This window comes from Acipenser ruthenus, unplaced genomic scaffold, assembly GCF_902713425.1.
Source record: "Acipenser ruthenus unplaced genomic scaffold, fAciRut3.2 maternal haplotype, whole genome shotgun sequence".
NCBI lineage: Eukaryota > Metazoa > Chordata > Actinopteri > Acipenseriformes > Acipenseridae > Acipenser > Acipenser ruthenus.
The window spans coordinates 888-14013 of NW_026707973.1; the positions used below are offsets into that span (position 1 = coordinate 888).

At 42.7% G+C, this 13126-nt stretch overlaps 1 protein-coding gene across 1 annotated transcript; it reads left to right on the forward strand.

Moving 5' to 3' along the window:
* Positions 1 to 711: 711 nt before the first annotated feature.
* Positions 712 to 10071, forward strand: LOC131728573 (pleckstrin homology domain-containing family O member 1-like). The gene is made up of 4 exons (XM_059019588.1): positions 712 to 909; positions 7848 to 7952; positions 8115 to 8216; positions 9046 to 10071. The coding sequence occupies exons 1-4, from the start codon at positions 727 to 729 to the stop codon at positions 9598 to 9600; spliced, it is 945 nt and encodes a 314-aa protein (XP_058875571.1). The 5' UTR covers positions 712 to 726; the 3' UTR covers positions 9601 to 10071.
* The last annotated feature ends 3055 nt before the right edge of the window (positions 10072 to 13126 follow it).

The following is a 13126-nucleotide window of genomic DNA, read 5'->3' on the forward strand; positions in this document are numbered from 1 at the left end:
GGGATGTGAAGTGCATGTAGAGTTCTTGTGGGATGTGAAGTGCATGTAGAGTTCCTATGGGATGTGAAGTTCATGTAGAGTTCTTGTGGGATGTGAAGTTCATGTAGAGTTCTTGTGGGATGTGAAGTTCATGTAGAGTTCCTATGGGATGTGAAGTGCATGTAGAGTTCCTATGGGATGTGAAGTTCATGTAGAGTTCCTATGGGATGTGAAGTTCATGTAGAGTTCCTATGGGATGTGAAGTTCATGTAGAGTTCCTATGGGATGTGAAGTTCATGTAGAGTTCCTATGGGATGTGAAGTGCATGTAGAGTTCCTATGGGATGTGAAGTTCATGTAGAGTTCCTATGGGATGTGAAGTGCATGTAGAGTTCCTATGGGATGTGAAGTGCATGTAGAGTTCCTATGGGATGTGAAGTGCACGTAGAGTTCCTATGGGATGTGAAGTTCATGTAGAGTTCCTATGGGATGTGAAGTTCATGTAGAGTTCCTATGGGATGTGAAGTGCATGTAGAGTTCCTATGGGATGTGAAGTGCATGTAGAGTTCCTATGGGATGTGAAGTTCATGTAGAGTTCCTATGGGATGTGAAGTGCATGTAGAGTTCCTATGGGATGTGAAGTTCATGTAGAGTTCCTATGGGATGTGAAGTTCATGTAGAGTTCCTATGGGATGTGAAGTGCATGTAGAGTTCCTCTGGAGTTGTGTTTTGTTGTTCTTGACCGATCATGTTTGACTGCTCTGGTCTGAACTGTGAACTGTTCTTGCAGGTGAAGGATGAGAAGAAGATCCAGGAGGTGTTTGACCTGACGGATTACGAGAAATCCGAGGAGCTGCGGAAATCCAGGAGCCGGAGCAAGAAGAACCACAGCAAGTTCACCCTGCTGAGGAGCAGAGAGCCGGGGAACACGGTGAGAGGGGACCCGTTACCAAACCCTACCGGCAACCGGGAGCCACTGCAGATACTGTAGAGAACACTGAGCTGCTTAACCATTATCAAACCATCACAGCAATCAGGAACACTACAGATACTGTAGAGAACACTGAGCTGCTTAACCTTTATCAAACCATCACAGCAATCAGGAACACTACAGATACTGTAGAGAACACTGAGCTGCTAAACCATTATCAAACCATCACAGCAATCAGGAACACTGCAGATACTGTAGAGAACACTGAGCTGCTTAACCATTATCAAACCATCACAGCAATGAGGAACACTACAGATACTGTAGAGCACACTGAGCTGCTTAACCATTATCAAACCATCACAGCAATCAGGAACACTACAGATACTGTAGAGAACACTGAGCTGCTTAACCATTATCAAACCATCACAGCAATCAGGAACACTACAGATACTGTAGAGAACACTGAGCTGCTAAACCATTATCAAACCATCACAGCAATCAGGAACACTGCAGATACTGTAGAGAACACTGAGCTGCTTAACCATTATCAAACCATCACAGCAATGAGGAACACTACAGATACTGTAGAGAACACTGAGCTGCTTAACCATTATCAAACCATCACAGCAATCAGGAACACTACAGATACTGTAGAGCACACTGAGCTGCTTAACCATTATCAAACCATCACAGCAATCAGGAACACTACAGATACTGTAGAGAACACTGAGCTGCTTAACCATTATCAAACCATCACAGCAATCAGGAACACTACAGATACTGTAGAGAACACTGAGCTGCTTAACCATTATGGGCAGCAGTGTGGAGTAGTGGTTAGGGCTCTGGACTCTTGACCTGAGGGTCGTGGGTTCAGTCCCAGGGGGTACACTGCTGCTGTACCCTTGAGCAAGGTACTTTACCTTGATTGCTCCAGTAAACACCCAACTGTATAAATGGGTAATCGTATGTAAAAATGATGTGATATCTTGTGACAATTGCCCTGGAATGCTGTTTTGCATTCTGTTACCCACACTGCACTATTGTTTCAGATAGGCATCCTATTTTAAAATTAAAATACATTTGTGCATACCTATGATTTTTGTTTTTAACCGATAAAACCCGATAAAACACCCTCGATACAAAAAAAAAATGAAATCGGTGGATAGCCAATAAACACTGGAAAAACTGTGGAAATGGTTAATCAATTCACATTGACTTTACCCTTTTCCCATTAAAAAATAAAACCTACTACAAAAATAATAATAAATACATTTCCCAGCGCTGCTGGGCAATGTCCCGCCTTCCTGACTTGTATCTATCATTGATTAGTTCTGAATACTTTAAACCCACCCCAACTACTGAGTGACAGCACATTCCTACATTTCTATTGGAGACTCCGCTTTCGAGATTTAAAACAAGATTCCAATCAGGAACGGAGGCTTGTTAGCGGGATTTCGAGCTGTATTACAGTTAAGACACGGAGGATTTAAAACAGAATTGTACAAAAATGCCTACACACAAAAACCCCAGAAGAATGTGCCCGTGACCATTGGGATTTTGTTGTGGAAGACAGCAAAGGAAAGAAGGGACTGCTTCAGTGTGCAAGTACTGTTGAGTTACTACTATACATATTTTGACAGAAAAAAAAATTCTCAAGCATTTTGGAAAGTAACCGAAAACACAAATTTCATACAGTACATCAAAAACGAAAGCCCCGAAAAAAACGATTTACATAAAACTTGAAAATAACTAAAAATAAGCACTGAAAAATACGATTAATAAAACCTGAAAAATACGATTAATAAAACCTGAAAAAATACAATTAATAAAACCCGAAAAATACGATTAATAAAACCCGAAAAATACAATTAATAAAACCTGAAAAATACGATTAATAAAACCCGAAAAATACAATTAATAAAACCTGAAAAACAGAAGCCCTGCTTCTACCTTTAAATACCTTAATTCCTTTGAATTTAAGACTTTTAAAACCAATTTTTTTTCTTCTCAAAAATGTCCTGCATCTTCAATTCGAGTACAATATAGTGATGCGTGTATTAAGCTGTGACTGCCTGAACACACAGACAGCAGTGTGGCTGACTGGCATGTAAAGGGTTCCGTGGGAGTTATCCTGTGGAGCGGACACTCTCCTCCTCCATGTAAACACAGCTAGCTCTCGCTCAGCGCCCACCGGTGTAGCTGTGACTGTGGTGCAATAACCTTGTGTGGGAAATGTGGGCTGCATCTTACATTTGAGGGCGTCTTAAATGCGAAGGAATACGGTAAACACATGTGTCAAATATTGTATTTTCATTTTAAACTAGGATGTCTATCCGAAAACAATAGTACTCTTGACTTGTTAGTTTTACGTTAGTAATATGCAACGATTAGAAGCTGTCATTCACCATGCAGTGCTTGCAATTCCTTGTAAAGCACAGAGAAGTGTGGTAAAGCATATGGAAGCATTGTAAAGCACAGAGAGGTACGTAAAGCATAGGGAAGCATTGTAAAGTACAGAGAGGTCTGGTAAAGCATAGGGAAGCATTGTAAAGCACAGAGAGGTACGGTAAAGCATAGGGAAGCATTGTAAAGTACAGAGAGGTCTGGTAAAGCATAGGGAAGCATTGTAAAGCACAGAGAGGTATGGTAAAGCATAGGGAAGCATTGTAAAGCACAGAGAGGTATGGTAAAGCATAGGGAAGCATTGTAAAGCACAGAGAGGTATGGTAAAGCATAGGGAAGCATTGTAAAGCACAGAGAGGTATGGTAAAGCATAGGGAAGCATTGTATTATTATTATTATTTATTTCTTAGCAGACGCCCTTATCCAGGGCAACTTACAATTGTTACAAGATATCGCATTATTTTTACATACAATTACATTATTTTTTACACATTATTTTTACATACAATTACCCATTTATACAGTTGGGTTTTTACTGGAGCAATCTTGGTAAAGTACCTTGTTCAAAGGTACAGCAGCAGCGTCCCCCACCTGGGATTGAACCCACGACCCTCCTGTCAAGAGTCCAGAGCCCTAACCACTACTCCACACTGCTCCACATTGTAAAGCACAGAGAGGTCTGGTAAAGCATAGGGAAGTATTGTGAAGCACAGAGAGGTATGGTAAAGCATAGGGAAGCATTGTAAAGCACAGAGAGGTGTGGTAAAGCATAGGGAAGCATTGTAAAGCACAGAGAGGTATGGTAAAGCATAGGGAAGTATTGTGAAGCGCAGAGAGGTCTGGTAAAGCATAGGGAAGCATTGCAAAGCACAGAGAGGTGTGGTAAAGCATAGGGAAGCATTGTAAAGCACAGAGAGGTATGGTAAAGCATAGGGAAGTATTGTGAAGCGCAGAGAGGTATGGTACAGCATAGGGAAGTATTGTGAAGCGCAGAGAGGTCTGGTAAAGCATAGGGAAGTATTGTGAAGCGCAGAGAGGTCTGGTAAAGCATAGGGAAGCATTGTAAAGAACAGAGGTGTGGTAAAGCATAGGGAAGCATTGTAAAGCACAGAGAGGTATGGTAAAGCATAGGGAAGTATTGTGAAGCGCAGAGAGGTATGGTACAGCATAGGGAAGTATTGTGAAGCGCAGAGAGGTCTGGTAAAGCATAGGGAAGTATTGTGAAGCGCAGAGAGGTATGGTAAAGCATATTAACAACATGACAAACCAAGGTAAAGTGTGGTCAATGCACTATGGTAAACCCCCAGGGAACCTGCAAGATTACTGTGTGCCTTCAGTGTGGTAAAGTTTGATAAGGGTCTGCCTATAACTAAAGCTAGACTCCAGTCTCTCAGCATGCCTTTGCACAGCTAGTGACTCAATGCTTCCCTCACAGCTGCACTGAGCAGCAGTGATCGTTGGTGTGAGTGCCAGTGCTCGTGTGAGGGAGATCCAGAGATAACGAGGCACCGTGCCTGGGAATAGCAGGACCGCCCATCCCAGAGGAAAGAAACGCGTAGGAGGGGAAGATCTGCAGCCAGACCCGATCATTGCAAATTCAGCGGCTCTCACTAACACACACGTCCCACAGAGCAATCTAGAAACACAAGCACTGGAAATGCAATGCAGTCACAATGCATGTGAGTCACACAGTGTCTATAGGGTATAGACATGGTTCCTGCAGCTATATTAAAATGTAACAGGGTTGGTAAATAATATACATAACTGAGGGTAATTGTGAAACCCAGGACTGGGTGCAGGGCTAGTGGAGTTTATTACCATTATAACTGTAAAAAGCGTAATTAATCATGCAGGAGAATTCTACCACTGTTAGGAGATGTCAGGATTCCCACACTTCTTATCCTGCGTACAGACCCTGTACGCGTCCTCTGTACAGACTCTGTACGCGTCCTCTGTACAGACTCTGTACGCGTCCTCTGTACAGACTCTGTACGCGTCCTCTGTACAGACTCTGTACGCGTCCTCTGTACAGACTCTGTACGCGTCCTCTGTACAGACCCTGTACGCGTCCTCTGTACAGACTCTGTACGCGTCCTCTGTACAGACTCTGTACGCGTCCTCTGTACAGACTCTGTACGCGTCCTCTGTACAGACTCTGTACGCGTCCTCTGTACAGACTCTATGCGTACTGCGTACAGACTCTGTACGTAGAAAAGTACGCAATTCTAAAGTTAAAAAGCACTTTCCACAAAAACTCTTTATCAATGTATTCAATAGAAATACTAAAAGAAATGTAATAAATTCTACGACAAATGTTTCCACTAGAAGTCTTTCTTAATGTCTGCAGTATTACATTTATTAAGATTCTTTTAAGTGGGGGGCTCCTGAGTGGTGCATCCGGTAAAGAACATAAGAGCATAAGAACATAAGAAAGTTTGCAAACGAGAGGAGGCCATTCAGCCCATCTTGCTTGTTTGGTTGTTAGTAGCTTATTGATCCCAGAATCTCATCAAGTAGCTTCTTGAAGGATCCCAGGGTGTCGGCTTCAACAACATTACTGGGGAGTTGGTTCCAGACCCTCACAATTCTCTGTGTAAAAAAGTGCCTCCTATTTTCTGTTCTGAATGCCCCTTTATCTAATCTCCATTTGTGACCCCTGGTCCTTGTTTCTTTTTTCAGGTCAAAAAAGTCCCCTGAGTCGACATTTTCTATACCTTTTAGGATTTGGAATGTTTGAATCAGATCGCCGCGTAGTCTTCTTTGTTCAAGACTGAATAGATTCAATTATTTTAGCCTGTCTGCATACGACATGCCTTTTAAACTCTTTTAATTCTGGTCGCTCTTCTTTGCACTCTTTGTAGAACAGCAATATCCTTTTTGTAACGTTGTGACCAAAACTGAACACAATATTCTAGGTGAAGTCTTACTAATGCATTATAAAGTTTTAACATTACTTCCTTTGATTTAAATTCAACACTTCTCACAATATATCCGAGCATCTTGTTGGCCTTTTTTATAGCTTCCCCACATTGTCTAGATGAAGACATTTCTGAGTCAACATAAACTCCTAGATCTTTTTCATAGATCCCTTCTTCAATTTCAGTATCTCCCATATGATATTTATAATGCACATTTTTATTTCCTGCATGCAATACTTTACACTTTTCTCTATTAAATGTAATTTGCCATTTGTCTGCCCAGTTCTGAATGCTGTCTAGATCATTTTGAATGACCTTTGCTGCTGCAACAGTGTTTGCCACTCCTCCTATTTTTGTGTCGTCTGCAAATTTAACGAGTTTGCTTACTATACCAGAATCTAAATCATTAATGTAGATAAGGAATATCAGAGGACCTAATACTGATCCCTGTGGTACACCACTGGTTACCTCGCTCCATTTTGAGGTTTCTCCTCTAAACAGTACTTTCTGTTTTCTACCTGTTAACCACTCCCTAATCCATGTGCATGCATTTCCTTGAATCCCTACTGCGTTCAGTTTGAGAATTAATCTTTGTCAAAAGCTTTCTGGAAATCTAAATAAACCATGTCGTACGCTTTGCAATTATCCATTATCAATGTTGCATCCTCAAAAAAGTCAAGCAGGTTAGTTAGACACGATCTCCCTTTCCTAAAACCATGCTGACTGTCTCCCAGGATATTGTTACCATATAGGTAATTTTCCATTTTGGATCTTATTATAGTTTCCATAAGTTAACATATAATAGAAGTCAGGCTTATTGGTCTGTAGTTACCTGGTTCGGTTTTGTCTTCCTTTTTGTGGATTGGTATTACGATCCACAACGTGGAGTGCAGGATGCGCCCTATTGCCTGGACGTTGCCCGTTCGAGTCCAGGCTATTCCACTGCCGACCGTGGACAGGAGTTCCCAGAGGGGGGCTTAGGTCGGCCACGGTGTCCTAGGCTCACCTAGGCTTACCTGTAAGCTGCCCAGAGCTGCGTTGTCCTCTGACGCTTTATCTCAGCAGTGTGGAGTAGTGGTTAGGGCACTGGACTCTTGACCGAAGGGTCGTGGGTTCAATCCCAGGTGGGGACACTGCTGCTGTACCCTTGAGCAAGGTACTTTACCTAGATTGCTCCAGTAAAAACCCAACTGTATAAAAGGGTAATTGTATGTAAAAATAATGTGATAACTTGTAACAATTGTAAGTTGCCCTGGATAAGGGCGTCTGCTAAGAAATAAATAATAATCTCTGAGGTGGCTGCATGGTGGGCCTGCAGTGTGAAAAAGAAGTGGTCGGCTAACGATAAGCGCAGGGGTGGTAGCAATAATTCTCTATTCCAAATTGGGAGAAGAAATGCTAAAAACAATTGGCAACTACTAAATTAAAAAAAAAGGTTATATTTAGTATTTATAGCACTACAATAAAATAGATTTCTGAAACATATATATATATATCTGTATATATTTCCAAAACCCCTATGTTGTCCACAGTTGTGTGCTGAAGCTGCTCTCTTTCTCTCTCTGTCTCTCTCTGTCTCTCTCTCTCTCTCTCTCTCTCTCTGTCTCTGTCTCTCAGGTTCCTAACCTAGTGTTCTTGGCAGTCAGTCCTGAGGAGAAGGAATCCTGGATCAATGCCGTGAACGGAGCGATCACCCGGGCCAAGAACCGCATCCTGGACGAGGTAACCCTTCCCCTCATAGCGCCCCCTACCTCTCAGGGCAGTGATTAAGTAATGATATACAGCAGCCATACTTTTAAATATAGTTGGATTTAATTCGCACTGATGGTCTGAATGGTCTCCTTTCGTTTGTAAATTCTCTCACGTTCCCGTTTCTCCTGGCAGGTCACAGTGGAAGAAGACAGCTTCCTCGCCCACCCAACCAGGGATCGAGCCAAGATCCAACACACCCGGCGGCCGCCCACTCGCGGGCATCTCATGGCCGTGGTACGAACCCCTCGCACCCTCCCCTACACACACACCTGCACACGCCCTCCCACCCTCTGACAAACACCCGGTCCTGGTTATACTATTACAATGACCAGAAGCGGTACTAAAAGGAGCCACAAATCTGAGCAAAAATGATGTGAAGGAGTCATTCAAACATTGTCTTTTACTATTTGACTTGACTGATGCGATGCAGGAAAAGATCCCTTCCCCTTTCTTTGGCTAAAGGTGACTTTAAGAATGTCTCATAACTTGTGCAGGAGGCCTACAGTTAGACCAGCATGTGTCAGCATGAGCCTAAGAAAAGTACAAGCCTAGCAAAGTGTAGTAAAGCACGGGCAAGCATTGTAAAGCACAGGCAAGCATTGTAAAGCACAGGCAAGCATTGTAAAGCACAGGCAAGCATTGTAAAGCACAGGCAAGCATTGTAAAGCACAGGCAAGCATTGTAAAGCGCCCTTATCCAGGGTGACTTACAATTATTACAAAATATCACAGTACAAAGTATCACATTACAAAATATCACATTACATAGTATCACATTGCAAAATATCACATTGCAGAATATTACACTGCCGAATATCATATTACAGATAAGTTATAAAATACAATAAAAATCAATAGCAAATAAGATCCAATTCAAATAAGAGCAAAATAAATAATACAGTAAATAATTACATATAAGACCTAGTTTGACTGAGAGCAGTTAACTTATAGAAAAAATAACCATGGGAAAAGCATGGGGGGGACTGCAATGATACAGTGCAAATCGTGTGATATTCCATTAGGAAGCTGCGATTGACCTCCCCATCCTCTCTGTCTGTCTGCAGGCATCGACCTCCACGTCAGACGGCATGCTGACCTTGGACCTCATCCAGGAAGAAGAGTCCCCCTGCGAGAGAGCCGTCCCACAGAGAGAAGGGGGCCGATCCGAAAGCCTGCCCCGGAGGAGCGAGATCACCTGGGAGAGGGAGCAGCAGGATGACCCCCGGCCCTACACCCCGCAGGCCGGCAAAAAACTCTGCCCCAGCGAAAAGAACAAGTGCGCCTCTCTGGACGAGATCCTGTCCCGCTCGGAGCACAGCCCCCCTGCTGGGCCCCCCCTCAGCCAGCTGCAGGAGCTCATAGCCCACAAACTGGAGAGAACGCAGGCTCTGCTGGCCCAGGTTACACTCCAGGAACAGGGGCGCAAGGGCAAGGCAGCGAAGGACTCGGAGGCGGAGCGGCTCCTGCAGGAAGCAGTGTGCACCTGGGGCCAGGCCAGAGAGGTGCTGGGGGAGGTGCAGGAGCTCCGGGCTCTGTACCAGCAGCTGGGCCCGTCCCACTCGCTCTCCCCCAGACTCAAGAGCCCCGAGCAGACTACCAACAGGAAGAGCCTCATGTGATCTGGGTGGCCCGCACTCTTCTCTCTTTGATTATTTTTTCTGCCCCACCCACTGCCCCTCTGCAGTTGCTTCCCCTGTTTCAGGGTTTGTGAGCAGCCCAGCTTGCTATTCATGTCCAGGTCTTCTGCCTTTTCCATTGATCCAGCTCTGAGTTTACAATCGGCCAGCGGTGTGGTGCAGGGGTGCTGACGTGCGCAGAGAAGTAAGCATCCTGAAGGGGGCGCAAGCTAAATCAGCACATGATCTTATCCTGCAGTGAACTGTGTACTGAGGATACAGCACTGTGCCGTTTTTTTTCCTCCTCTGTTCTGGAATACAGATTTGTGAATACCTTGCTGTGGACATGGAAGGGTAAATGGTAATCCCAGTAGACTGTAGCCGGTATGCAGGGACGCACACAAATCTGTCTGCCACTGGCTCACGAAGTAAGACTTCGGATAGTGAAACAGTGGTCACTCACTGGGAGTCGGCAGGGGGAGGGGGAAGGGGAGGGGGAGGGGGAGGGGTGGGGGGGGTGGGGGGGAGTCTGGTTTGCTTCCAGAAGTTGCACTTTGGGGATGCTGTGAAAATGAGGGGGGGGGGGGGGGGGGGGGCGTTTGCGGAAATTATTTTGTGTTTTTTTGCCGCAATAAATATTTGCATTTGCATACAAACATGATCAGTTGGAAACCTACAGAAAGCTCTGTAACAATGTCAGTGACAGATTCAGTATCATTACAAAGTTCTGAGCTGCTGTACCGCTTTACACTGGATTCAATGATGGGATTCGGAGTGGAACAATGCCAGTGACAGATTCACTCTCAATGCAGTGTATTGAATGATGGGATTCCGAGTGGAACAATGCCAGTGACAGATTCACTCTCAATGCAGTGTATTGAATGATGGGATTCTGAGTGGAACCATGCCAGTGACAGATGCACTCTCAATGCAGTGTATTGAATGATGAGATTCGGAGTGGAACAATGCCAGTGACAGATTCACTCTCAATGCAGTGTATTGAATGATGGGATTCAGAGCTCGGCTCGCTTCTTGCTTACAGACCTCTCTTGTTTTACAGAATGTAACTGGAATGTTTTGCACTATACAGGGTCCTTGTTATTGGCTGTGTTATCTTCCTCTGTAATTCTAATTGTTTTTAATGGGTTGTCTTTCCCGCATACAGAAGGATCGCTTGGGGATTGCAGAATACAACCTGAAAATAAAAACACTTTACACTAATGGCGCTGATTCATGCAGCTTTCAATAGAGTTTCATGGGATTTTATAGGAGTAGCAGCATAACATCATGCTGTGTAGTTATTCTGTTATCCATTTTCTAGCGATGAAAATAACTATTAAAAAAGAAATGGCCACAGATTGAGGATGAGTAGCACACCACAGGAGCCACAGCTATTGTCATACACATGGATCTGCAGCCATTATTTTAAAGTGTAATGATGATACTAATACTAATAATAATAAGTCCTTGATAAGCCACACAGTTTTGAAGCAGTGGATAAGCTCTCGATTTCAGTGCTTCATCGTGTGTTCTGTTGTAAGCCTGATGTTTAAGACACACCAGGCTTTATTCAGGTCCTCTAAACAGTCTTCATGGCAATACCACCATTTAAACAGGACTGCACGGCAGCTCACGTCTCTATTGATTTCAGCATAAAATACTGCAGCGGTTTGGTTTTATTAATGGTGTCGCCATGAAGATCTGCCCATGTTTAGAGCAATTTAATATAAAGACAAGATGATAATTATAATAGCAAGGAGAGTTATAGGAATCCTTGTAGAAAATACAGTAAAGAAATGATGAATTATGAGTACAGGTTTCTCTTAATATGGGCAGGTATTTAGGTTTCAGTTTATGGTATCCACACAGTATTATAGCGGATTAGACTATTATTATTATTATTATTATTATTATTATTATTATTATTATTATTATCATTATTATTATTAGTTTTGCTGAGCTAAAGGAATCTCCAGACAACAGTAGCCATTGCAATCCTGTGTAGCATTTTAACTTTATTTTAAACTTGGGCTGGGAAAAAAAAAAATGTTCTTTTAGAATTCAGAATTATTATTGTTATTCGGATAATTGTTTTAATATTTTTGTTTGGCCATGTTTGGTTGCTCGGACTATCGTGTGAATGTTCTGAATCTAGGACAGAAGGGACTGTATATATATTTTTTTTTTACTTTGAAATGCAGAACTTTGAATGTGAGACGAAATTTCAACTCAGAAAATAGACAACACCATGTTACTGTTTGAAACAGGCTGTCACAATGTACAGCTTGTACTGCACTGAAAACAAGGAGCACGAGAGAATGAAGTGAAGGGTGAATACAACAATAATACAGTCAACACTTTAAATAACGACCGCAAATTGGTATGACTTTCAGCAGCACTGCAGAGGATTTTATAGGAGTTACATCAGAATTATCTGGTAATGAGTTTCTAGTTATGAAGATTAAGAAATAAAGAAACGTATACAATTCAGTGACCAACGTTTCCACTAGAAGTATTCATCAGTGTCTTCAATAATAAATGCAGTGACCAAGCTGAGTTTATTAGACATTGAAGACTTTGAAAAGCCCTGTGGTCGAAGCGATTGTCAGTTTCTTTTCGTATTTTTACAGTAGTTATGGGTGATAGCTCAGTAAGTAAAACACTGTAGGGATAGCAAGCTAATCCATTGTCATGTACATTTGTGGCCGCTGTTTTAAAGTGGAATAGTCATTATCATGTGAAGGTTTTCTGGAAATCCAGGACTGTTTTTTTTCTCTCTGAATCTCTGAATGTGGGACGGAAATCCATCTTTAAAAAGAGACGATACTGTTTCCAAACACACGCCCGGCTGTGTGCTGCACTGAGGCGGTTTCTGTCAATGCTAATCACGGTGGCTCTTTAAGGACATGAAATCAGTTCTCAATGAGAAATGTTCTCAATGAGCCACTCTAAGGGTAAAAGAGACTTCAACCAAAATAATCTTCAAAATGGGCAAAAATAACCAACCAGAACTGTTGCCGACATTCCAGCTCCTCGCTGTGTTTGTAATGTATTGTTGCAAATTCATTTTGGATTCTTTTTTCCTCCATACTTGTGCGTCCTGGGTCAACTGGAGAATTGCTCCTGAAGTGATTGCTTGGCCACGCTGGGGTCTATTTTATTAGTCTAAACCGTGTCTGGTCTAAATACCACCGCTATTTAATTCTATATGAATCCAGCTGTGTTTCCCCCATTTCTTGATCCACTTGTTAACATCACTACATGCAATACAAATGATAAAGTGTCCTCCTGAGAAAGAAATAACATGAAATATTGTACAGGGTGCTGTGTGATACAAGCTGATATCCAGTGATCTATCAGAGCATCTACCCGGCTTACTGGCCACTTAGATCCTGGCTGAAAACCAGCTGCTATCGTACAGCACCCTATACGAGATACACATATCATTATAGTTAAATAACAACAATTAATCAGTGTGTCTAATTGTATTGTGACATCATTTCCATCTGACACAAAGCATCCCATACAA

Excerpts from the sequence above, each read along its gene's own strand:
- LOC131728573 (XM_059019588.1), top strand. The coding sequence starts at position 727 with ATGTTTGACTGCTCTGGTCTGAACTGTGAACTGTTCTTGCAGGTGAAG. Across the intron at positions 910-7,847 it reads GCAGAGAGCCGGGGAACACG|GTTCCTAACCTAGTGTTCTT; the intron begins GTGAGAGGGGAC and ends TCTGTCTCTCAG. Across the intron at positions 7,953-8,114 it reads AGAACCGCATCCTGGACGAG|GTCACAGTGGAAGAAGACAG; the intron begins GTAACCCTTCCC and ends TTCTCCTGGCAG.